Source organism: Anser brachyrhynchus (genome assembly GCF_964034855.1).
Source record: "Anser brachyrhynchus genome assembly, chromosome: 5".
In the NCBI taxonomy this organism is placed as follows: domain Eukaryota; kingdom Metazoa; phylum Chordata; class Aves; order Anseriformes; family Anatidae; genus Anser; species Anser brachyrhynchus.
In genome coordinates this window covers 50213393-50240889 of record NC_137699.1, presented here as the reverse complement: position 1 = coordinate 50240889, position 27497 = coordinate 50213393, and the positions used below count along the sequence as shown (strand labels likewise).

The following is a 27497-nucleotide window of genomic DNA, read 5'->3' as shown; positions in this document are numbered from 1 at the left end:
CACTGGACAGTGCTCCCAGGAAAAAAAAAATAAGTAAATAAAAATAAAACACTCCTTGTGGACTTACTATTTAAGACTTTTTTTGTTCATGTATTTTCTCAGTGCTTAACTGGAAGAAGAAACAGACATATAATACTCCCGATTTTCTTATTTTTTTCTCCATTCATAAGAAATTCATATTGAATAAGCATAATACTTTTGCTTTGCCAGTTGAGCCCGTGCAATATATTTCCACCACTGAAACCAAACCCATTGCTGACAGCATGAAGACAGAGGCTGTGACTGAGCAAGGCATGCCCACATGCATCTCCATGCAGGAAAGGCATAGACTTAAGGCAACATTTTCTAAGCTAAGTGCCTTCCTGAGCAAGGACAGCAAATCAAAATCTTCTCCTAATGAATATTTTCATCGGTAGCTACATTCAACATTGTTTAAAAAACAGATTGACATAATATCAAGTAGTTCACTTCTAAAGTTTCAAATAGTACCCAGCTAAGTTTTGAAAATAAAACCAGTCTTTCACATTATTATTAAGCCCAGTCTATTCACAATTGTGATGAAGAAGTACAGACTGTGATGAAGAAGTACAGACATAGGATAAACAGCAACTTTCAGAAAGCTCTGAGGGGTTGAGTGCCTTCATCCTAAACTGGCTCTACTCAGTTTGTAATTGACAGTTTCAAATTCAGAGAAAGTAGAATATTTCTTAACAAAACAACTACTTGCCTTGAGTAATAATAAACACAAAGACAACTTCAAAGTGAATTTGCACATTTAAACTATTTCACTAGGTTAAGTAATTTAAGCTTTTCCTCAATATATCCGTTCAATGTATCAGAGTGCATTTAAACACTATTTTTGGTATAAGTACAAACTCCTCCAGCATTGCTCCAAAGCAGTCCTTGTATAACTGAACTTCTGGAACTGAACCAAGCCAAAAAACCCTTCCATGTTTCACTTTGTAAGTTATATTGCAGCTGCCTTTCACAGCAAATTAGGAGAAAAATATAATTTCCATCGTTTCCAGGGCAAGGATTTTAAATAGATGCTTTATCACTTTATCAAGCATAGAATTTCCTGATGAAAGAACAGCAATTAATGTTAGAGCTGACAAGACCGCTTGGAGTGCAGATGACTGTCAAAATTTAGAAAATTATCTCCCTGAATTTTCTTAACAGCTTTTGTGATTATAACTTTAAAATTTTCATGCATATTTCACATCATCAGGCTACTGTTAAGCAGGTTTATATTTCTATTGTATTTACCTGTTTTCCCATGGACATACAAGATTTCCAATGTCAGTAAGCAAAGAAAAAAAAAAAAAAAAAAGAAAACCCAGATAGTTGTCAGCCTTTGAACTATGCTGGAGCCAGGCTGATTGCTGTGGACTACCACGTGAATTTTTCAGTCTAGAAATGACTAGTGGTATAGGGTGGGAAGCATTTCTTGATCAGGTCTTCTACAACAAACCTAAGAATCATGAGAGGACAGAGAACTTTCATATATTATTTGGTGCGTGGTGGAATTCCCTACTCCGGAAGAGAGAAGTCCAAAGGCAGTATCTTCCTATCACAATTAATGACATGCTTTCTGTGGCCAAGCACTGGCTGAAAATGTAATGATATCTATTTGTGTTACAGAAGTGCCTTGTGTGCACAATCCTCAACCGGACTTAAGCAAAGCACTGTAAAGGCACACAGTAAAAGGCTAAAAATATGTCAATCTAAATATACAGGAGACATCATGGAAAGTGCCTTGCTCTATTTTACAGCTGGAAACTGAGACACACAGAAGTAAGAAAGAAATATTTACAAAGGAATTTAGAATAGAATCAAATAGTTCCGTTGGAAGGGATCTTCAAAGATCATCTGGTCCAGCTGCCTGACCACTCCAGGGCTAACCAAAAGTTCAAGCACATTTCTGAGGGCTCTGTCCAAATGCCTCTTGAACACTGACAGGCACGGGGCACCAACCACCTCTCTAGGAAGCCTGCCCCAGTGTTCAACCACCCTCACGGTAAAGGCATTTTCCCTAACGCCCAGTCAGACCCTCCCCTGGCACAGCTCCATGCCGTTCCCTCCTGTCCCACCATCAGGTGCTGGGAGCAGAAAGCGGTGCCTCCCTCTGCGCTCCTCGGGCTACACTGGCGCACCTCCTGGCTACACTGGGTTTAACGAACCCCAAAATGCAGGTTGCCCCCTCAGGTGCCAGGGCATGCTGCTGGCTGGTGCTGGGCCTGCTGCCCACCAGCACCCCAGGTCCCTCTCTGTTGAGCTGCTCCTCAGGACAATCGTCTCCACGACTTTTCCAGGCACTGATGTCTGTCATTGCCTGGGGCTTCTCTCAAGCCCATCTTGTAGAATGGTACAATGGCTAGCTTCCAGTCAGCAGGGACCTCCCCAAACTCCCCAGACCTTTGGTAAATTGTTGAGAGGGGGCCAGCTCTAACATCCACTAACTCCTTCAGTGCTCTTTCAGTACGCTGGGGGGAACATTAGGCCCTGCATACTCTGACAGTGTCCCTATATTCCACCCGAGTGGCCTGTTCCTTTTTCCACATGCTGTAAACTTCTTTATTCTGTCTGAGAATCACCAGGAGCTCCCTGCTCATTCGTGCAGGTCTCCTGCCCCCTTTGCTTGCCTTCTTGCTCATAGGGATGCACCAATCTTGAGCCTGGAGCACCGTCCCTCTTGTGACAATGGTTGCCTGCTGGCCAGTGCTTCCACACACACAGCACAGTGTTGGGGCTCAGAACCCCCCTCAAGCACCACTGGGACCTCATAAACCTCAGTCTTCTCAGCACTGCCACTGCCGATGCTATGCGTGACAGCTTTGTGAGGCTTCCTGTCATTTTGAGCTGCTCAATATGATCTGGATACAATTCCAGATTTCATGTATCGGAACTTACAGAAACACACTGTGTACAGTGAAACCAGACAGAGATAGGTCTTAACTGGAAGCTCTTCAGCTGCTTTCCTAAGTGCTTCAATGTCATTAGATAGCCAAGGACCATCCAACTCTATGAGATGCACATCATACAAAATGCTTGTCCTAAAACTGGAGAGAAAACCTCTATTCCAAGTGCTAAGCTATCATGTCACAATAACACCACCCTTTAATAGACCAGATACCCGATCCAATCAAATCAGCAGATGATGAATTTCAGAAATCAACATTTAACTTTTCTACAGCAATCTGAAATTGCAGTTCAGTGAGACTGTTGAGCTGATCTAGCAGCTCACTGGTATCAAAGAAGGACATAATTTCCCCTCCCTTTTCTACTAGCCATAGATTACTGTGCCACCCACCTTCAGATGTGTTACTTAACCTTACCTAACCAGACATGCTATACTGGATTTTATTAAACTGTTCTAGGATGCCTCCACCTTCCAATGTTATCTACATCTTTTCTGCTAAGCCAATGATTGCTTAAACTAACTTGGTTCACTTCCCCTGGGATGGGTACAGGGACTCCCGGAGGAGTAGTTACTGCATTTAAGCTGAGCAGCTGAGAAAGTGGCATTTCAAAGCATTTAAAAAAATTACAACAGGTTTTGTTTTTTTTGTTTCCTAAGATAAATTAACAAACATGCTGACAACATTAACAGCCCTGTTAAAGATCTCACCCTCTGCTTCTGTGCACTGACAGTTGACAATGCTTTCTCTCACTGTGAAATAGAAGTTTGCTGAAGCAAAATGTTTGCTTTTAACTGCTACCTACTCTAATTCAGAAAAAAAAAACACATTTGTCAAATTTCCCATGTCACAACAGAGAACCTGGCAGCCACAAACTGCTAACATCCTGCTGACCACCAAAGGTTTAAAAGACCTAACAATATCCAACACGGTTGTATTTCCAAGAATCAATAAAACTCAGGGGGAAGCATTTACTATACATGATATGTATCTGAAGCACGAATATGCTACAGATTTAATTTTCAATTTAGTTCTGAAATCAGAGATTCACTTACTTGATATGGAAGAGTGACTACTTGTCTCTGGGACACCTGCCTCAAGGGTTGGTGCAGAAGATGATTCTCTTGGCATTTCCAGAGTTGAAAGTCCTTTGGCAGCAGGATCTACATACGGAAATTGTGTTTAAACTGTCAGTATTTAGAATCAATAAATATTTTCCATCTGCTTTCTCTCTGGATGTCTTTTTCACATCTTTTCAATCATCCATTCACCATCTGGCATTCCCAGCAGTTTTAAAAGGACTCAGTGGTAGTGTTTGTAGAGGCACAAAGATCTATTACTTAAAATCACTTTTTGCTGGAGATTTGTACATATGCCCGTTTAGAGCTCAGAACTAATAAATGCACATAGATTTTGATCTCACTCACGAAATGATTAAAGGGACCACCCAACATGGAAGTAAGAGAGGTACCACTGAGCTAGTCTGTGATATGTTAGCATTCTTTGAAAGTCTTATCTCTAACACATTATCAGCTTTCATTCAAAGGTCTATTTGATCCCAAAGATTCAAGGAGTGTAAGAAGGCCAAATCTGTCACTAAAAAAAAAAAAAAAATTAAAACTGAGGGGTTTATTTTATAACTGATATTGTTGATATGGGAAGAATAAGGCAAAGAAAACTGCAAGTATTGATGTATGGTTTCAGCATATCCTATAAAAATGAATATGTATCTGTGCTGTAAAGGGCCTCAAGCAGGAAACCCTGTACTCCAGAACTCTGCAGTTGAAGAAACAACACATTTAGCTATTTAATTCAGAAATCAGTTGTGTCAGAAGCCCTTCTAACACATATGGAAGCATAACAGTCTGACAAAGCTCAAACAAGGCTTTGAAATTATAATCAGCATATTATGATGGCAATATTAAGCCTACTTAAATGAATTACAACACGTTCTCAAATAAACAAATCAATAAGGCTAAACAAAGCAAAGCAGATGCATAAGAGATAGACTGAACTATCCAAGTAACTAAATTACCTAGTTATCCAAATTGACTGTGTCAACCGGTTACATTAAGTGAGCACTTACTAAGTCATTGTGAATGTTTTATGCTTCACTTGGATGACATAGGTAGATGCATGCAGCCAAATGACCACCTTATATGCTAAAATCCCAGGTTCCATGGGGTGTTTCAGAACTGGGACAGCTCTTCCAAGAAGTTTCAAGGATGTGTATGCTAGTGAATTCATGAAAACTTAGTAGTGGTCCTTAGTAATGGTCTACAAAGCATTTGAGTCTAAATACTTTCATGACAATTATTCTTGAGAAACCTGTGTGAAAGTTTCAAAAGCACTTGTCTCTCCTCTGTTTCTAAAATGCTCCAGCAGTTCATCAGCTTACTGGTACAACAAACAGGACGTTAGGCCTCAAACATAGAGGGAATAGCACAGCCATGATCACACTGAATGACTTCTCCTTATAAAACTGGGATAGCATAATTTCATGAATCATAATAGAAATTATACTACAGTTCCTTCTAAGTAATTGAGAAAGAAGTGAGGTCAGGAATACATAAATATTACCCCTCTCCTCAAAGAAATGAGGCCTGAAAGATTCTTTTTTTTTTTTTTAACTGATAAAAATCCAATAACTGAAAAATCCTGAAAAAAATAACCACAGAAGTGAAGAGGCAACAGAACACATTTTTAACACTTTTTGAAACTTCCAATTCAAATCTGAGCAGATAAAATACACTTTCTCTCCACATGACAAACTTGGTAACAAAACCCTGTACTGAAATGAGCTGAAAAAATAGGGATACACAGAAATACTGTATAGTTTTCCCCATGCTTGCACTTCAAATCTTTAAACAAAAGCCTTGTAAACTTTGTGGATATCCAACTACAAAAAAGGCTAGAGAGAATTTTTAGTGTATAAAAACATGTCTATCTCTGATCCTAAATGCAATGTGCAGTTAATTCCAAGTGCTCTTAGCTCTGCAGTCTACAGCCTGCTCAGATTCACATTTCATGATCTAGTTTCCTCACTGCTGCCTTATGTTTGCAGAAGAAATAGGGGACAAAAAATCACGATACAGAGAAGAGAATCAGTGTGACATGGACCAGATTAACAGGATAAAAGTCATAGAGGAACAACAGTTTTACTGACTCCCTGCATGAAGAGGCCATGGAGTTTGGGGGCACTAACTTTGATATGAGAGCCAGTATTTTTGTCCTTGAGCTCCAAGTACCTTTTTTTAATGGGCCCTTGCACACGCATGTTACCTGTATGGCTGGTACATTTCCTTGTGAGAAACAAACACCTGAAAGCATTCGGCTAGCTCAGATCACATCGGTTGCTATGTGATCACACATCTCTCTCTATACTGGCCTGCAATGAAAACCTTCACAAAATAATAAGCCTTTTCATTGGATTAGTGGTTGAGCTCACCTGCCTCCTTCTGCTCTCCCAGCTTGTCAAGGATGTTAAAGGAAATGTCCAGGTATTCTCTCTGAATAGCACTCACAGCAATCTTCCTCTGCTTCCTCTGGCGGGGAACAATCTGAATCTTAAATTCTGACTCCTCAGTCTCCTCCTCTTGTTTTTGCTCGATGTTTTGCTCAGTGTCAGACTCTGTGTTGTTTAACCCAGCAAGTTTATCACTTTCTGTTTGGTTTTCAGAATCCTCAGGGACTTTAATAAGGACTGTTTTTACATTTGGGCTTGGAATTGCTCCACTAGGCCTAATTTCCTCCACACTGAGCTCAGAGTTATCATCAATGGACATTTCTGGAAGGGCAAATGACTTCTGCAGCAGGTCCCTTTTCTGTTTCAGTGTTAGCGGATTCCCACTGGGTATGTCCTGAAGTTCCTCTGGCTTAGCTAACTCTGAAGAGTCCTTTTTACCTTTGGGAGAAATGGAAAGCATCTCCTCTATTCCTGCTGAAGCACTGTTGCTTGCATCCTTAGAACTAAAGTCCTTCGAGCAATCTTCAATGCTGAACTGGACCAGAGGAGTTGTGCTGAGGCTTAATGCAGAAACATCGATAGGAGTTGAGGGAGATGACACAGCAGTTTTACCAGAGACTTCATCATTTAACTGGTTTGTTGTTTCTTCTTCTTCATCACTCTCCACTATTCTTAGGGGAGGAAGTGGTTCAAAGACTAAAGAGTCACTGTCTGAAGTGGAGAGTACCGAATGCTTTTCAGGACCTGATGTTGAGTCAGAGGACAGATCTATCAGATCTAAGTCTTCCTTGGGACCAGCAGGTTTAACCGGAGAGTCTACCTTCACTTCATAGGTTTCCATGCAGTTTAGCCTAACTTCTGGTATGACGGGTCTTCTTGTTTCCTGGAAACTCTCTGTAGGAGGAGAATTTTCTTGTATTTCTATGTTTTCAGCTTTGGTAGAAGAATTCTGCCGAGATCGTCCATAGTCACTCTGTCTGTGTATGATGTAAGCAGCGGGGACAGGTGGCTTTTCTAAGTCACACCGGTCTATGCAGGACTTCCTGCGATGTTCATCTAATGTAAACAACAGGGAGTCTGCATTCCCTATATCAAGAGATTTTTGTTTTAGAGAGCGCAGTTTTTTTTTCTGAATGCTTTCTTCTCTCACACAGCGCAGAATACTGTCTTGTAAGGCCCCCGTCTCTCTATATTCAGCCAGCTCTATTTCACCTGATTAAAACAGAAAGAGCTAATACTACCTTAGTTGGAGACTTCTGACGGATATCTTCATCTTCATCTCACAATTCAACACATGACTGGCATTTCAAATACAAACCCAGTATTAGTCAAAATCATCTAAAATTTGTTTTCACCTCAGAGCCACATTACGTAGACTTTTACAATTCCAAAAAACACCCACCCTACATCCAAATAGTAGGCTTTATCCAAATTCTACTCATCCCGAACAGATGTACCCTACAGACAGTCTGTTTAAGCTTATGGTATGGCTGCATTAGGTGTAAGAGTTGGAAGAGGGAGTGAGCTACATAGACCATTTTGAAGAGGTTTCAAAGTAACTTTGGACTACAGTACTGGGGACATCATTCATATAAGAGCATTATACACACACACGCACACACGTATATTAGAACACATCTACATATTCTTATACTGAGCTTATATTATTAGAGCACACCTACAAGTCATTTATGGTAACAAAGTAGGCTTAAAAAGGATGCTTCTAATCCAAGAAGCAAGGGTAGCAACAGCAGTGGGGATGCAGCAACACAAGCTTGAGCTCAGCTGTTCAGAGAATTGTTTCTCCATGTATACTAGACACCAGTAAAGTCTAGCCACTATCCCATCACATAGTTAGACCTCCCCAACTTAGGGAGGTTTAAAGCAAGCACAGCTGGTGCTACCACTGCACTTGCTGGTGCTATCAGTGCACTTGCATCTTGCTGTATGAATACACCCACTGAGAGCATTTTAAAAAAGTTTGTTTGCGTTGGTGTCACTGCTGTTGGTGTTAATGACATATTTTCAAGTAATTGAGAATATTCTTGATCATCATTAGACCCATATTTCAAAATGCTCCACATATGAATCAAAAAGCAGTAAGAAAAGTTAAAGCATTTTCCCTACTCAGAACGTTTTTCCTCCCATGCAAACGTTTGGAAGAAAAAAAAGGCATGGTAGCAGAGGTAGAGAAACGCTTTGGTGTTTGAATTCTGTTTTAAAGTGTTCATTTCAGAATTCTACATTTGAAAACAAACTCCTTTCTATTTTTGGAAACCACCAGTTGACCTTTTCTACCAATGGAAAACCATGATATTTGCTGCAGCAGCAACAAGTTTGCTTGCCCTATCATCCTATCTCACCAAAATGTCAATTTCTGTGAAAAAAAAAAAAAAAGTAAATTTGAGTAAAAATTTCCAGTCCAATTGTAAGAGAATGTTGTAACAAATCCTCTTGAACATTTTGACATTCAAAAGTGCTTATGTTTCCGGGAAACAACTACTGATTTTAGATACTTTCATTTTGGAGTGCCTTCTTTGAGATTCCTATAAGAGAATTCATACTCAGGGAAATGAGTACCTGCTCTCAAAAATCAGACAGAGGGCTGGTATTCAAATTATACATTGCAATAAACTCTACAAAGAAAGGTGATAGCCTGAAACTAAGAATAGGAAATTGTACTTCTACATGAGTTTATATCAATAAAAAAATCATACTTCTCTGAGCATTCATCTCAACAGGTTGATATTTCACCATTTTGCTGCCACCAATTCTTTTCAGTCTTGCAAAGAACGTTTGAGATTCTTTATTGCAAGGGCCAGTTGGTGTATCATGAATATCAGATTCATCAAAAACACTGTCTTCCTCTGCTGGAGAAAGAAAAACTTTATTACTCGTAATAGAGTGCAATTCCTTGAATGAAAAACTGTCAATGTGATAAAACCTCAGCTAGTTTCAATTAACTTTGAACTGAAAAATCATCTGAATTTTTTAAGAAAAACTATAGAAACAGATATAACTTTGCCATTCTTGTTACACCTTAAGTTAAGGTCAGAAAGGACATTGATAAATGGAAAATGGGTTACAATACAACAAAAGTATGCCAATGTTTTTTTCCATTCTAAGCTGATCTTTTTCTACTAATAATAGCACAGATTAGATCTTTAGATGGAAGAAAAACAAGAGATCTGGACACTGACTTGAGTAAATAACTGTCTATAGCCCTCAGTGAGAAATGGTAATTTGCAGGAGATGGGACCTAGTACAACTGCAAGGTCAGTAATAAACCAGCAAAAAAGGAAAGTGGAAAAGAAAGAAAATGATACTCTTGAATGGCTGGTAATAGCAATACAATGACCTATGAATATGAAATATGAAATTACTGACCTAAGTAGTAATAGTAAAACATTAAGCTCTAATATGAGATCTAGTGTTTAGAAATGCCAGAGAGAAAGAAAGATCCAAGTCTACCTACCTACCAAAAAATAATCATATCACTTGTATGAAAGTGATTTCTTTCTAAAAAAGAAAAAAAGAAAAAAGAAAGGAAGAAGAAAAAAAATCCTCATCTATCGTGTCTAGTGAGGCTTCTCCAAGAAGATAAGAAACACTACTGGGACAATAAGAAAAACAGAGGACTCAAGAGAGGAAAAAGTTTGCCTTGTTTATTCTGGGAAGCAGACCTGGAGAGAAAATGCATTTGGAGTTGAGGAATAAGGTAGAGGAAAATAAATCGAAGAGCTGGAATGGCTAAAAACTGAAGACATAAACCAGACATTAATATCTTTAGCTTTCAATCTGATGGAAAGTTTCTACTAGATGTGAAGCTTTGGAACAGCCACCTGGTATCAATTAGTTTTCTTATCCCTGATGCTAAGATGAAAACAGGAAAAAACATCAATCAAAGTTGATAACATGAACATCTACAGGAACTGGGCTTAATAAGTTGGGACATCACTTTTAAACTCATGTCCTGTGTGTTTAAATTCTTTTTCCCCTTGGCAACGAATGTTTCTTCTTACAGGATTTATCAACAGCTCTACAACAGTTTGTACAGTTGCCACAATCCCACCACAAACTGTAACAGAAGAATTATAACAAGGTTTGAATAGTGGGAAAGCCATCTTCCGCATAGGAATTCTTGTTGTCTGACAATAAGATCCTGTTATGTTGGTCATCTAAATATCACCTTTGATGATGATGGCAGTGCACAAGCCACCTAGCCCGAGCCTCATTAGAAAAGGTTCCAAAACGTTATAGGATGATACTGGCTATACTGGCTGCTTCTTGTAGGTAGAAGGGGTGGGGGGTGGGGGAGAAGAAAGACACCTTTTCTACATAATCTTTTTTTTTCTCCAGCATTTCAGTAAAGGAGAATATTCAGCCCTATAATTAAGTCAGCATTTAGAAAAACTGCTCATTTATGGTCTTTAACCTCTGGGCAACCCAATGCCCTTCACAACAGCTTTGGGAAGCAAGTAAACATTATTCTCATTTCTTTAAACACTGGAAAACGATGAAGTGACACAAAAGGCCACCCAGGGAATCAATGTCAGACACAGGATTGAATCACTGGGTTTTTTAAATGTAACTTGGCACTTACTTTGAACAGCAGAATGTGTATTTAGGCACCTCACTTTGTCCTAGAAACATCTCAAAATCAACTCAGAAACTGAATATGTTTTATAAATGTTACTATTGCCCTCAGCATTCTTAAGTCAGCCTAATTCAGTTCTACAGCTCTAAACAAAGGCAAAATCACCATTAAGTCCACAGTTATCTGAACCCTCTTGGCCTTCCTCTAGCAATACAAAATGACCAAGTGAGTGAGAATATGCAATACTTAATTTACATCCATTTTAAGGTTGCTTTAATTTGCTACAGCTGAGTAATAGGATGTTCAGGTAAACAAAATTTCATGTCCTTCTTCTGTTGAATATTTTTCAATGAGGTACAAACAGCAAAAGAGGAAAAGGGTATGCATATAAAGACAGAGTGCTCCTTATATATTCTTCTTCCTCTGGAAGAAGAGTTTGCCGAATGCTCAGGAAGACTGCTTGAAAAGGAGGTTGAAAATAGTCAATGAATAAAAGGCAGCTAGAGATTAGCATCAAAAGAACCCATAAATTTTGATCAGAAATACTTATCACATAACAAACTTCACAACTGTAGGGAACTACTCTCAGTGACCCCATGTTACTTCAAGCCCTAACCTTACACCAGCTCACACCATCGCAGTATCTCTGCTATAACTAGCAAGAAAAGTACAGTTACAATCAGATGCAGACTCCAAGGGTTGAACCACTTTTCTGCCTTTAGACACAAGCATCATAGATGTCTGCATCTGAGCTACTCAACTTCAGCTCTATTTATTAAGGAGAAAAAAAAAAACTATAGACTGAGTTAATCACTTTAACTTTTAAACTTCTACTATTTGGTACTAAGCCATGTTATTATTATAAAGTAGCTATCATCCAGAATGCACTATTTTGAACATCTGCTTTGGGATGAGGTGAAATGCACTCCAGAAGTGCCTGTTTTTCTGCTGATTGGATTCTAGACAGCTAGCACACATTTACATGTCTACATTTAGTCAGATGAATTGCACTCGCTGTGTCTGAATACAGTCAGACTGTGGTGACAGGCTGGTTGCAACCCTTTTATGTGGGCATGACCAGCTAAAATTTTCACTTAAAGGCTAAGCACTACCCAGGCATGGTGACTCAACTACTCAGCCTAAACTACACTGCCTTCAAGATAAAAGTTAGACTGCTGTGCTATGCTTAGCCTACAAAGAAACAGTAAATGTATTTCTTTTATTATAGATGGCTATAGCTGGTCACAAAAATCACACCTTGGCCTTAATTCTGACTACTGTGTTCTAAATTTCAGACCACATATACCCATTTCTACAACATCCGTGAGACTTAATGAATTAAATCAATGACTATCATATAAATGAGAGTGTTTAAAGTACCTTTTTCCTTTTCACTGTATCGGCTTATGTTACTGTTGTCACTATACAAAGGACCAGCAGTTGCATGGGGCTTGCAGCTGTGATATTGAGCGTTGAGGGTATTGACTGTGATGTGGATTAGGTGAAGTACAATCTTGCTGATTTCACAGTCTCTGTAGGGGTACTGTTCAGTGAAAGAGAAAAACTTCAGCTTAAAACCCAACTTTTCTCCATGGATAAGCATTTAAGCAGTAAAATAGAAAAATGACAAGAATATTGTCAGCTAGATATCCCTTCCCTTCCTTTGATCGCACATTTCTAAATACATGATGAGAAGCAGGACTGTTTTCAGGTTTGTGCAGACACTTGGAAAGATTTTCTATTAATAAGATTCAGTATATCATTTCCTTGACTTTTATATGATAAAATCAACTATTAATAATAATGGAAAAGGTCTTATCAGAACTTTTCTCCCAACACTGTATTTCAACCTGCATCTTCTCATTCATTTCTAGCATCTCCCACTTCCTTGTATGCCCTGTAGACCTGCAAGAAATATCAGAAGTATTCACAGCTCCATTTCACTGTGTAAACAGATGTTAACAACAGATCCTAAAAAAAAGAATCACTTAACTAAAGATTACAAGCTATTAAGCTGACACCTCATTTAAAAGTTAAAATTAGTTTTAAAAAATAGGGTAGGTTACCCTAAATACTATTCATGACCTTTCTAATTAGCATTTAGATCTTCATATAGAATTTAAAGAATTTTACTCTTTTCATATCCTTTTTTTTTTTTTTCAGGTAACAATGGGAAAGCCAATACAGACAGCAGGAGTAACAGGTCAGTAGCACAGATGAAAGCCTAACTACTTCAGGCACTGAAATTAAACACAAAGAGTATGCAAATCAGATGCATTCTTTATAGTTCCTTTCATTTGCAGTACAGTTATTGTTCCATGTAATTAAATTTCACTCTGAAGGTGAATTTTAAGGTAGACATCACCTTTTTAAAACCACTCACCTTATAGAGAATGACAAGTAAAGCCTTTAACCACATCTGCCGAATGTGAGGTTTGAGGGACCAGAGGGAGCACCGAGGAGGCTGCTGAAAGTAATGCCTTAGCTGAGGACAAGTGCAGTATTTCAATACCTGCACCACCAAAGGAAGAAGGTGTTTTCCCAGATTGATGTTATAGTCCATTACCTGAAAAGAACACCATCACAGGAGTTAGCTCACCGAAATCAACTCCACTGGTAATAGTTTTTGATAAAATTTTTGATAAAGCAAAACAACTAATATAGTTTAGATATTAGTTAAGTGAAAAGAAATAAATGTTCTTAAGAAAGTCTTACTATCAATTAAAAAACTCTGCCAGTTTGCCAGGCTCTTATTTTAGCTAGTTAGGTAAAATGAAACAAAACAAGATGCATTCAGAAAGCCTTTCATCTTGCATTGTCTAACTTTTAATGTACATTGGCATGTATATATATACATACATATATTATGCTGGGATAGCTTTATATTATGGCACAAGTTGATCACGCTTCAACAGACATGACCATGCTAGATGTATATCCCATGTTTAACAGACAAGAGGCAATTATGTGTTATCTGGTGGTGGTGGTTTGTTTTTTCAATTAACGCTGCACTGACAATTTTCATTATTTTCTCATCAGTCTTGCAATGCTATCTGGTTTTTTTTCTTAAGCCACATGTTCTGGAATCAGGTAATGAGCCAAGAATTCCATTGTAGCTATAATGTTATGCAGAAAGTCTAAACATGCAACTCTTTAAGGATGATCCAAGAATAAAGCTGATGAAAAGTATCTTGCTATAAATAAAATGTTCATCATTTTTAAGCAGTAGTGTTGCTGAAGACAGGTTGCTGTTATTACTACTAGCCATAAGCCTTGCCTCCTTCAAGAACACTGATGAGCATCATGCTATGTGTTGCGTATCCTACAGGTTTGGAACCTGATGGCTAGCTACAATATAAGTGTATATTCTCACTGCCCTAACACAACCTTGTGTTTTGTATTGAAAGTGAATTATTAGTTGTCATTATTTTCCCAACAGCCTTGCAACATTAATGATTTTTCTTTAAAGCCATATATCCTGGAATCAGCAGCTGAACTAGATCATATCAATGATCCACGAAAGGCCTTCTCTCTGGTGCTGACCCAGAATGGCTGATGTCTAGGAAGGTTCAACAACACAGCAAGCAAACTCCAGAACATCCCCTAAGATCTATCACCTTACTGCAGTTTAAGTGGAGTTGGTACTTTATCAGGAGCCCTGTACACCTAAACAGACACAAACATCAGTTTCTTCCACATCAACCATTTCCTTCAAGTCTGTATTTCTTTTTTTTTTTTTTTTTTTACTTTTGCTTTTATTAGAACAAGGGGCCTAATTTACAAACACAAAGCTTATCTCTCCAATTTTGTCCCTATAAGCTGTCTGGAATTTTCCTGCTACATGCATAGACCTAAACAGATGAATCCTACGTCTCTATCTATCCTTGTAGGGTTAGCCTGTTGAACAGATGATATATAATCACCAAATATGGTCCTCTCGGGTTGAGATACAGTTTTATAGCACGGTTAGGAAAAGATCATCCATACAAGGAAGACAGAACCCTGCCTTAACACAGCACATAATGTAACACAGATGGTCCTAAGCTGAGCAGAGACATTTTTTTAAGATGTCACAGGAAGATGTGGAATAAATGATGTTACAAACGCTGAGCAGAACTCGGCCTGGGAGGCAGAGCCTGGCAAGGCACTGTAGGTCCCTGTAAGTACTGTGCTTCCCCACCAGACACGGCTGTACAACATTGCCACCATGCGGGACAACGCCAAACTGCCTTCAAACAGCAACATTTTTCCACTTCTGCGGCTAGAAAGAGAAATTGTATGCTTTCAAGGACTCCAAATATTCAGATTTTATGATACAAAATAATAACAAAAATTTGATTATTTTTTATTGAATTGGCCATTCCAACCTACTTTTGAATGAAAACTATTTAACCAGTAAGTTAGTCCAGTCCTACCCTTTGTGGAGCTAATTGTGGAAAGCAAATATTTATAAATATTTATTTTATTACCCTTACAGCAACTTTCCAATACCTAAAGGGGGCCTACAAGAAAGATGTGGAGAGACTCTTTACCAGGGGCCGTAGTGGTAGGATAAGGACTAACAGTTTTAAACTAAAAGAGGGGAGATTCAGATTAGACATCAGGAAGAAATTCTTTACTCAGAGGGTGGTGAGGCACTGGCACAGGCTGTCCAGAGAAGCTGTGGATGCCCCATCCCTGGAGGTGTGCAAGGCGAGGCTGGATGGGGTTTGGGCAACCTGGTCTGGTGGGAGGTATCTATATTTCTATGACTAGGAGAGAGGGCTGTAACTGAAATGCACCTCTTAAGAGTTATTGTACTGAGTTTTCATTCTGTAAATGCATCTTCAGATTGCAACAGATAGCATTTCTCTTGCAGCAAAGGAGATTTTCATCAGAAAGCATCCCTACAGCTCAGAAAAAAAAAATCCCCTGAAAATACAAATTAAAATTTTTATGACTTGTATATGGAGAAAAATCATGGCCTACTGAAGTCCTCATACAAACTCCACTCCACTTCAAGGAAGGCTGGATTCAACTACGAAGCTTTTCAAACAGAAATGGTGAATTTGACTATCCTGAGACATTCTAAAGGCAGAGGAAGACAAAGGGCAGAGACTGATATTTAGACTGCATTAAGTAGTACTTCTGATAATCTGGTCAAAGATGGTCACTGAAGTTTGGGTACTCAAACTTGGAAAACATGTAGAAAAATGTGGAAGAAACTGTCCTGTGATCTAAATTGCCACCGCCTGACTCTCAAAACAGACAAACAGGCCTGAAATTCCTTTTACCCACTTCAACTTAAAACTACAAGTGAAAGATTATTCATTACCAATACATAGCAATGATGCCCCAAGACAATGAATGGATCAGGGTGCATTTGCTGCTACCCAGTTTGCATTAATGCCTACTATTTTGCCTGCTAAAACATCGACACCTGACTTCTCCATGACTGTGGAAGTTTTCCAAGTGATCTTCATTACAATTGACTTCGAAAAATCACGCCTTACAATTTATGAACCCTAACAAGAAATGCAGTTATGGAAGAAGCAAGGATCGCTTTGAGCAATATTTGAAGGTTTCTGTGAACATCTCAGGAGCTGGGGCAGGAGGAGATCTGAAATCATAGCTCTCTCTCTTCCCTAACATAATTCTTTATAAGAGATTGTGATAAGGAGGAAGTGTGGAAGTGATGATTATGCTACATCACAAATAAAAAGAATACTCTGCAAGTGTGAAATGTATTCCAGCCTAGCATTACAAACTGCTCTATCAGTAATAATTAAGCCTTAGAAGAGCATTGTGAGGTAAGAAATTACAATTCTCCTTACTCTAAATATGGAGACAGAAGGCACAAGGCAAGAAAGTGCTAATTTATCTTAGCTGTACAGGCAGGAGTTCATCATTTCCACTCCCTAAAAAAAGTGAGAAGAGAAAGCCCTGGTGCACTCTAAAGAAGGTGGAGAAGGAGTCTCCTGCAAAACAAGGAATGTCAAAGAGCTAACAGACCAGTCTTGCAAGGTTCCGTGTCTTCCTGAGTGGAAGGAGGAAGTGACATGTGAGGAAGCCAAGGCATTTGTAGGCTAGGTAAAGAGGGCAAAGAGGTTTGGAGCAGTCTCTAACTTTTCATACAGTAGTAATAATCACACACACATACACACAACCCTGATCACAATGCGACCAATGCAGCAAGTTTAGAGTACCAATAGGGAGCTATAAATAATTCAACCCTTTACTTTTTAACTACACAGCAAAACTCTACACAAAGCACTTGGTTAGACTAGAGAGTCTTCTAAGAGTAAACAAGCAAGCGTCGTCCTTGCTCCCAAATTCATTTCAACAACTGAAGAAGCATTAAGGAGGTTTAAGTAGGATTACCGCACTCAGCCTTTATTTTGGTACAAAAGCAGCTGTATTGCCACCATTTCAACAACAGGCAAAGAGAAATAGCTGCAAAAGTTAGTAAGAGCCTTCACCTACTTGTGCTATCCCAGCAATAAAGGCATTAAAGCAGGTTGAAACACGCATTTTTTGTGGTGCAATCATGAAGCATCCTTCCTGCTGGTCATAACCAAGCAGGACATACAGATGGCGCTTGACTGTGTTAAAAGCTTTAGCACTGCTGATGTCCGACTCAGCGCTGCTCTCATCCTTTGCCATGAACTTCATTAGCACAGTAATCAGCTGATGAACAGTCTGGTGATCAATCCCAGCATCCTCTGGCAGTAGGTCTTTTATTGTATTATCATTCTCTGGGGAGGGTTGTCCTATCAGTACAAGAGACAATGGTATCAGACACTGGAAAAGACTGCAAGAAGGATCCACCATACATCACAAAGTTCTTCCACGGCCAATTGCTCTATTTCTGCCCAAATACACGTGGGCGATGTCACAGGAGAGACGGGCATGCATTTTTGACAGCGCTGTTCCTCTATTGCTTCAGACTCAACAGCACAGTAATATATACTAAGTATACTGAATTCCATTTTTCAGCTTTCCCATATTTACCAGAACTGCTCGTCTTCCCATCCCAGTTCCTCTCTGACAAGTTGAGTATTACCCTTCCTTTACTTTCATGTGCATTAAAAGGGAATCAAATTTCATGGTCATCAAATTCTCATCTGGCCTAGTTTTCAGTTTTCCTTAGCTAACAACAGACATTAGACTTTGCCAGTTAAGAATGCACCAAATGGCAAAGGTAGGAAGTAGGGAAAATTCTACCCAATACTGATTAAAAAAGAATGAAGATTTCCCATTTTAACATTGCGTCCATACTTCTCTCAGATAACATGGGCCAAAATGTAGGCATTGTAACTGTTTATGTTTGAGACACTATGTAATATGTGAAAACTGAGGTGGCTTTTTCCCAGAGAAGACTCTTAAGACTTCATTTATAAACTCAGAATGGAAATAATCAAACAGTCATACTTCGCATTGTTGTCAGGTGAAAGACTAGAAGCTACTTACGAAGCACAATGAAGCTGAAGTGCTGCCTCTCTCTGTCCAAGCAGAACAGACTCACTGCACATAACAGTCACTAACTGGATATGAATTTTCATTTTCAAATTCCAGTATTTTTTAAATGCAGTATTTCCAGTTATTTTTTAGACCTGCCTTTGGAGTTATCCTCTTCCATCTCACCCTAGGTGTAAGGCTTTTTCTATTATTAAAGATCATTAGTGCTTAGCAGTTCCTACAATAGCATCTGAAATCATGAAAAGCAACAGCTATTTCACACATCAGTGTATAAGGTTATTTTATTGAATCATTCTGAATATGTGCATGGCTAGAGCACAGTGAGGAATACTATTCCAACTTGTTCTATTTTAAAAGAGTAAATTAAATTAAATGCCTTCATAAATAAAAAAATATATAATTGTATTATAGTTTTATTATATATGCATTATATGTGAAATTTTTAAAAAATTGGCTAGGGTAATCAAGTAAGAACAGATAATACTATTTTGACAGCATCAAAAGCGATCACATTTTAAAATTAAGTTTTTATTACATCATTAATTTTAGTTTGTTCTGTAAATACTGTTACTATTAATTAAAATTGGTGCTAAAATGTATTCAGATATATTTTCTAATCTGTGGTTAAAAATCTATCTTACAATGAATAATTGTGATAAAGCAAGGTGGTATGAAACAGAATTGCAAAATGATCTATTTGTTTTCATTTAATGGATAAGTCTTTTCAAGTATTGGAAATTGCCCTTATTTTTGCAAGAACTGTTTAAGTTGAAGTTTGTAGGACTGACCGTACAAGTAAGATTAGCTTAAATTATGATCTTGCATTTGGATTGTGCAAGGATTACTTTTAGATCTAGAAAAAACAGATGAGCATGAGGACTAGTTCATTTAAGTGGTATGCATAAAATAAATTATTTTCTACCACAGATGTACAGACTATGTTTAGGAGTTGGTTAGGTCCTTAGAAGAATGAGATACGTTCAGTACTGTCATTGCAAAGTGTTAACAAACGTAAGTCAAACCTTCAAAAAAAAAAATTAAGATTTCAGAACGAAAGAATAAACAGTGGGCAGGTAGAGAGGGATAGCCATTTGAGGGTGAGGCGTTGGCAGCAATAGCTAGCTGCCTCTGAACAACCTCCCGCCAGCCCTGAAGTAGTACATACAACTGGGGACAACTTTCAGTACAAATCTAGAACAAAATTGCAATTTACACTTTTTGGAACCATGCTGTGCTTGTTTCCAGAAGGGTGTAGATCTTGAAAATAGCTTTCATCTTGCATAAGTTTATCTCACGAGTCAGCTAGAAAGCAAGCACTAGTGTCTTCATTTTCCTTTCCCTTCAAAACACTCCCCTCCTCTTCACACCCACCTGGTGTTTGCTCTGGTGTTCCGCCAAGTGCTGGAGCAGACTGCTCATGTCTGGTCAAGCTCACAGCTTAAAAAAAAATAACAAACAAACAAATAACAACAAAAAATAAACAAGAACAGCTCTGTTTAAATAAGCAGCACTCATGACTTAAACTTCAGCATACATTCAGTGCTAGCATATTTATGTTCATTTACTCATGCACTGTTGTCAGGCAGTGAGTGTAACCATTTGAAATGTCACTTCTGTGCTATATAGATTTTGTGCACCCTGTTGTGTAACTCTAGTTTTCTCCATCGTTCGGTTTTGCTGGTGTAAGAGTCATCCCACAGGAGCACCTGTGCAGGACCAGAAGTGGGTCAAGAAGGATTATGTAAGAGTTCCAAAACATGGTGTTGCCTAGTTTGGAGAAAATATATAAACCTTTTAACCTAACAGCCCACTAGTGCCTAGGTTTGAACATTTTATCAGTTCCCATATAGGGGTAGGAGCAATGCAAGAGGTCCAATCTGAATATAAGACAACTCCGTGCTTGTGAAATTCTCTAAATTAGACTGTGTATAAGCTTTAGTTTTACTTCGAATAATATCTGTACATTGTTTCATACAGGCCTATGATTTTTGAGCACCTAGGCCCTCCTATGCAAGCTGGCAGGAAGAACGTGTTGCATGGACACTGTTTCCTTATTTTCTTGACAAAGGAATTCTGAAGATTCCCAACAGAACATTTGAGAACTTAACAGTTCTTTTTAAGATGTGTAAGCACATGCTGCATACTAATTTGTTAATTGCAATTATTCAGCAGTGTAACCAAGGAAATTTTCTATAAGCATTATATCTATTTTCGACAAAATTACTGTGTATTAGCCACAAATAAAAAATAAGATTTATCCACAAACTAGTTTTGGAGTATTTTGTCCCAGCATTTTAAACAAACACAGGACAAACGTAATGTTTTGTCTATGTTCCTTGTCAAACACACTAACTTATTACCTGAACACTGCCTAAATCAGTCAAAAACCTAGATTTGCTATCCTGCTTAGATAAATATTGACAATTCCATTGTTTACCTAGCAATAGGATACAAACCTAAGGGAGAAGGTAAGTCTTGTCACAAAAATATAAATAGATACTCAACGAATTTTGGTGGTTAAGGTTTCTGGGAGGGAGAGCGCTCTCTTTGACTCCACTGGTCCCTTCACACTGTCCCTCAGGGAACGCACACTCTTCTGACGGTTACGTGCGAAACGAGCCCTCTTGATCTTCCACATTGCTGCATCACTGAGGTTGGCGACATTTGTCCGGACAGCAGTGATAGCTTTGCAAATGCAATTGACCAAGTTAGGATTCATTCCACAGCATGGTGAGGCCCTAATGCTGCCAAGTGCCAAATGCAACTGGGCCCCAGGTCCCACTCAAGTCAAGAAAGCTTCATATGGGTTCAAGGGGTCCATCTGCAAGGAACTCATTTGCATCTTCTCATTCTGAAATCCATAAAACCCCAAAGAGATTAACTGTGTTTAAAAAATAATGATGTCCCTTCCTTCTACGAGACTGGACAAAAACAGACTCCTGAACCAAACTGAATTTCGGGCTATGGGAATTTGAGGTGCCCTCTATTTATAGTGGCAGAAATCGCATGAATATGGACCACATTTAGTGTACTCAAATACAAAGCGGCCTCCAGTTTTACCCCAGACTGACCTCATGTCCTGCCTACACCTATCATCCTGGATCAGTGCCTCCAAAATGCTATGAGGGTGATTATGTGTTTATAGTTGTGTTACCAGCAGTATCACTGCATGTCTTAATGGAGTCACTAACACTTTTCTATACTTATGTCTAGAGTGCATTCAAATGGAGTTTTAGTATCTGAGTGACTACAGTCAGTGACCCCATCCCTAGCACCACTTATGCCTTTGAAAAGTCAAAGAGAAAGGTTCAAAGTAATCTTGAAAAGCATCTTTTGACCTTACATCTGCAACTAGAGGAGCTAGAAACCACTGCTGAGATTCCCTTCTCAGGCCACAGCAGTATATCCCTGCTTTGTGCCAAGGTACTCACATATGAAGATGAAGAAAATATGTTTGCAGCTCCACTTCTTATGTGGATGCAGCAGGAGCACCTGTGCTTTTTTAGGGCTCTATGCAAGCACAGAAGGCATTAGGCTGCTGAGGGAGCATATGCTGTCCAAACAGCAGTTTCTCACCTCCTCCAAGCAAATCAGATGGAAATAGGCCTGCCTCATGGTCGATCACTTGGGTAAGGAAGTTTTCCATTACTCAGCATATTAAACAATCGTGCACAAATTATTTTAAGCCCCGCCCACACACACACCCTGCAGCAGTGAATGAAGAGAGACATAGTATCTCAACAACAAACCAAGTACGAACAGGACAAACTTTTGCTTTAGTCACTACAGGAATAGCTAACTGAGCACTGGCTCTAAGAATCTGTGTACCTCTTGCGCTGTGCCCCATGCATTTGCTTGTGTTTCAAGGACCATGCAGCTCCTAGGGCTATCTTTGTACGTATCATTACAGAACAGGGTCAGATGTGACCTTTGAGAATAGCAATGCTGATAGTATAAAAGCATCTACAGAAGAACAAGTGGGTTAATGCAGGTTGCAGTTGAGTGATTACAGAACCATACCATGTTTCAGCCAAGGCTGGCAATTAAATCGTATTGAGAGTAAAATATGATGCCCAAAGGTGCAATGGAATGTAATCTAATCTGCATTCAGGCATTCAAAAAGTGCTCACTTTGAGTTACTCTCTTCTGGCCTGCAAGATTACTTAGTTTCAGACAATTTATACAAGTGAGGCCTACATTTCTCTCAGACCCTTTAACACAGCTGAAATTCCAGAAGCTGATAAAAGGTGATCAGATTGATTTGGACTCTGCTTACTTGTTGGGAAAGGGAATTCTTTGTTGCAGTCCAGATGAAGCTGTGCTTCCAGAGACAAGGTCTCAAAGCGATTCACAAAAAACTCCCAGCTCAAAGCTGGAATATCCGCTTTTAGAAAATGAAGTAGCAAAAGCTTACTAAGAATTGTGGGCCTGTCCTTGACAACTGTGTCAAACTGGAAATCGAGGCAGAGGCAAAGACCCTATAGAGAAAAAAAACAACAACAACAACACAGTACTGAGATGTGAAGATAATAAACATTTTTTTAAAACAAAGGAGGGTCAAAGTTCTAACTTCTCCCCACAGTTCTTAAAGGATAAAAATTTAGCTTCTTTTCCTTTCTCCTTTAATTCAGGACTAATGCTACTGATACCAAAGGAAAAGGTAAGTAAGGACATAAACAAATATGATGTTTAAAATGGGAAGTTTCCAAGGTTTTGAGGAATACAAAAGTATGGGCAAAAGTTCTGTCTTACTACACATTTGATTTGCAATATCAAAGTATTCTTTTCACAAATCCCTAGGTGAGAAAAGGCTTACCTTTATGTAACTGAATCAAGCCCTTGATTAGAAAAATAATGAATTGCCAAGCCCAAACAGAGAAAGGATTATGTGGTGAAATGTATCAGAAGGAATTTGAGTCATAAAATGCTTCTCTATTTTATCTGCACTAGAATTTTGGGCATACTGTAAAGACTTAGGTTTGAAAAGTAAATCCAGACATTAAATATGTAACTGCAAGATACTGGGACCAGTCTGTGTTCTTCGGTGAACTATGCATTTATTTTTCTTAGTTCAAAAGAATTCAAGTTCTCTGGAAACTATTTTGAAAAGATTCTATATGGAATAAAATTAGCAAGTATTAACAGCATTTCATAGGCAGCAGCACTAAACTTTTTAAAATACATTTTAATTATGACCTCTAGAGAACTAGAATTGAATTTTATACTATGAGATATTTTTTTCCCTCAATATCTTATTTGTTTACGTAGGCTTTGATCTATTTTTATATTCACTTTTTTTCAATCATGATAATTTTCATTGGCAAGGCTTCTCACATGCTTAAAATTATATGTCTAAGTAAGTTTTGCAAATATTAAGGCCATGTTTGGTTTTGCTTGAATGTATTTTCTCGCTATCAGCTCAACAGGATGTAATGAGAATTGTAAAACCTTCTAGTTTTAAAATGAAAACTGTCAGTACATTTTAAAACAATAAAAACATTTACAGCTTTCTACGATAACAGCTCAAATGTCATAGTAATCCTTTGTAGTCATCAAAGCTGGGGCTCAGGCAGTATCTTTCCCATGTGTATATGTCAAACACCAAGACCTATAAGGCTTGTCTAAAGAGGTATCAGCACTGACTGTGCCACTGTCCATGTGAACCATTTTGAACGTTGGGTCAAAACTCAAATTCCCGTTTCAATGCATTTTTCCCCTGTATAATGAACCTACCTGTAAAGCTGGCCGTTTTATGGTGTCAAGCAATAGTCCAGCTCTTGTAGCTACTGCTGGGTTGACATCTTCCACAGCAGTCAGGAAACAGCAGAATGCATGAGCCAAAGAGTACTTCAGTAGGTGGTTTTTTGTCACAGAGTGGATATCCAAAAATCTGCACAACACAGCCACTTTCTCCACTGTAGCAGCCCCCAGAGAAAGAAAATATGAATATTAATTTAGACAATGGCTTCTTTATGCCCTTCATGTCTTAATAATTGTATCTCTCCTAGAAATATGCACATCTTAGAAAGTAGCAACAAAGAACAGCTGGGAGGTGTTATTGTGATTTTGGTCTTGCTCTGATTATCCAGAATGCCTTATGTTCTCCTCTATTCTATTGCATTTTTGTGCCATGGTTTTGTACCCAACTACCTCCCAAACTCTCCATACCAGCAAAAAGATGTAATCACCCATTACAAGTCTCATCAGTTACAGCAGAGAAAGCTCTAGCTCTTCAGTGAAGCAACAAGGAGTAAATAGCATATGTTTCTCAGACCTACCTGCTTCAAACCTCATCTTCCAATCTTTGCTGTTAAAATTGCTGTTTATGATTGTCCAGAAAATGTCGGCTCCGTGGGGAAGCGAAAGTGCATGAAGAAGAAGCGGGACTGCCAGGGAAGAAAGCTGAGAGAATTCAGACTTCACAACTCCCCATAAGCTGGAAAGACCAAACACAGCAAGTACACTTATAAAAGCACTCCCTTGACATACTTTCTTCTAAATGCCCACACTATACTGTTAGAGGGAATGCACTTCTCGTGGAAATCTCTGTAAGCCATCCTGAGCCTTTATGCGAATACTGCAGAGTTGCTGTTAGGTGAATAGAGCCACTTGGAAATCTTCAAATGCAACAGTTTTTCTTGAAAATCCAGGTTCAAATATTCCTAACATTGAAACACTTTAGATTTAACAAGATTTTTCCTAATTCATGGCACAACTGCCATGAAACATAATCTGTGCTATAAATCATCATTTTCAAAGTGACCAAGTTCAGCACACGAGCCATGTCAACCTCCTTGACATCATGAGTCACGTACATTCACAAATCATTATGATAACCAATACTCACTATTTATTTGTTTCTTAGCAAAAGTTTGAGTGTTGTAGGATAAACTGCCAATAGCTGACTCTAACTTCAAGGTCTTACAAGTTCAGACTGCTTCCTGAAGCTCTTATTCTGTAATTCTGTGGTTCTAAAGACTTTTTTTTTCCCAAATGAGAATGCCTTCTGCAAAATTGATATTTTTTGACAAAATTCTCCTTGTACTTTTTTTTAAAATTTATTTATTATTAAAAGAAAGCCTACGTGGGATAACCTAAAAGAGAAATAACCCTGGGATTAAGTGAATTGAACACTCCATTTTAGGTCACTTCAGGCCACCAGTATGGGAGTTTTAATACTTAGACCACATGCCCTCACTTCAACATTGGGCTAGGGGTTCTCATATTTGGTTCCTGTGCAGCACTTTGTTCTCTTCTTTTTGAGCTGTTTCACTACTCTTTTAAAGTGTGGCTACAGCCTGAAGAAGGATCTCAGGCAGAGAGGCAGAGTTTTAATCTTAACTCTCTTGAAGTACAACACCTCAAGCAAACAGAATATAATGAACTGAACAATACCAGAACTTATTTCCAGACAGATTCAGGGCAATATGAAATGCTTATCAATGTTTCATTAGACCCCAAAACCTTCCCATTTCTCTAGGGGTACAGAAAAAAAAATTACACACTTTGAATTAACTCAAAATATTTTTATTTTTTTTTTAATACGGTAGCAGAGATTAAAAGGCCTTTGCTCAACTGTACATTCACCTCTTTTAGGATTAAAGGTGTTCAGGTAACATAGGACTGGACAGTGGAGGGTACCTTGGCTCCATTTGAAGCTTCATAATTAAGTCTATCCAATGTGCCCTTATACAGCTACTTAAACTTTCCACGCTTCTCTATGACCTTCTGTTAATATTCTCTATTAAACCTGCAAATTCTTTAATATCACAAATGAATGTATAGTTAGGGAATCAAAAAAGTACAAAAACAAAACTTGTGATAAAAACCTACCTTGCAATCAGCATGTGATCTTGAATATAGGCAAGAAATTGTGGATGGTCCTTTCTTGCTATATACAGGCATTCCCCATGAAGACAAAGAATCTTCAGACAGTTCAGCATGTTAAAAAGAATGTCTGGTTCTTCAAACCTCGACATTTCCTGTGTAAGCAAGATGCACTACTCTCAACACAGTGAAACCACTTAACTAAAAATTCATACTAAACAAACATCATTAATTTTACCTGCAGTATTGTGTATATGAGCTTCAAGGTAACTGGAAGTTGCTGATAACAAAATTTTCTTTCTGTGTCATTCTTTATTGCTGTTAAAAAAGTAAGTTACATAAATTGGTGACAAATTCCCCTCATTTGTTGATTCAAAGTGAAACTAAAGAATGTGAAAGTAATCAGAGGTAAATTAATTCTTGCTACAGTAACATTGATGTCAGTTGAGTTACAACTGCACAGAATTTGGCATCTAATGTTTTGCTACTTTATATGTCCACAAAGCCAAGATTTCTTCTAATGCTTTTTGAGAGTCAGTCACACTTGCAGTCAACATAATACAGCCTTCCTGTTGATATGTTGAATTAACTGCATGAGAAAAAAGTGACTATGCATTATTGGACCTGAAAAACTGCTTCAAAACCTTGTATTCTATGTAAGTGGAATGTTTCATTTAAAGCCTTACTTAAATACTCTGTCTTCTCACCCTGAACCTACCAGCATTTTCTGTGGTCTCTGTGTGATTTCCTGGGTTTTCTCCATGTTTTGGTGCTGATTTGTCATCTTCTTCTCCTTCAGTTCCTATAATAAACTCAGGTCTAGTATACAGAAGACTATCCTCGAGGTTATCTGTGGGCTCCTTTAAGAACATAGTAAGTTAAATTCATTTCTTGATGTTTTCTGTATACATTAAGCCATATGCTGTTGTTTAATATTTAGTGTGGATAAGCTGAGCCAAAATGAGGCAGACACTGTCCAGTTTCCATGTACACTCATGCATTCAAATCACCTGCATATCTAAAATTCTGCATCAGCAAATGGATACGGACGATAAGACTGTGTTTCAAACATGGATTTAAGCGATAGCACTTAACAGCTATTGTGTATGCATATTGGAGCTGAGGGGCATCCAATCACACTGGTTTCACTAAACCTGTCCTCTTTTCCCAGCATTTTCAACAATCAAGCATCAACTAAGATTTTTTAAGTTGCCCACTTGACATCTGATTC

The 27497-nt window shown here is 38.4% G+C and overlaps 1 protein-coding gene across 16 annotated transcripts in view; it reads right to left on the bottom strand.

Annotated features, from left to right (window-relative positions):
* Positions 1-27497, bottom strand: part of UNC79 (unc-79 homolog, NALCN channel complex subunit) — a 102791-nt gene that overhangs the window by 40386 nt on the left and 34908 nt on the right. For 8 of the 16 annotated variants that reach the window (XM_080594254.1, XM_080594267.1, XM_080594263.1 and 5 more), the window contains 14 exons: positions 26985-27126; positions 26505-26584; positions 26273-26421; positions 24718-24875; positions 24173-24354; positions 22716-22917; positions 20945-21124; positions 19811-19876; positions 17444-17730; positions 13365-13547; positions 12362-12524; positions 9102-9254; positions 6367-7596; positions 3974-4081 (listed from right to left, as the gene is read on the bottom strand). In XM_080594254.1, coding sequence (XP_080450380.1) covers positions 3974-4081; positions 6367-7596; positions 9102-9254; positions 12362-12524; positions 13365-13547; positions 17444-17730; positions 19811-19876; positions 20945-21124; positions 22716-22917; positions 24173-24354; positions 24718-24875; positions 26273-26421; positions 26505-26584; positions 26985-27126 — 3283 coding nt within the window. The remainder of the gene's footprint in view (positions 1-3973; positions 4082-6366; positions 7597-9101; positions 9255-12361; positions 12525-13364; positions 13548-17443; positions 17731-19810; positions 19877-20944; positions 21125-22715; positions 22918-24172; positions 24355-24717; positions 24876-26272; positions 26422-26504; positions 26585-26984; positions 27127-27497) is intronic. The other 8 variants (XM_080594262.1, XM_080594268.1, XM_080594264.1 and 5 more) reach the window with 3 other exon arrangements.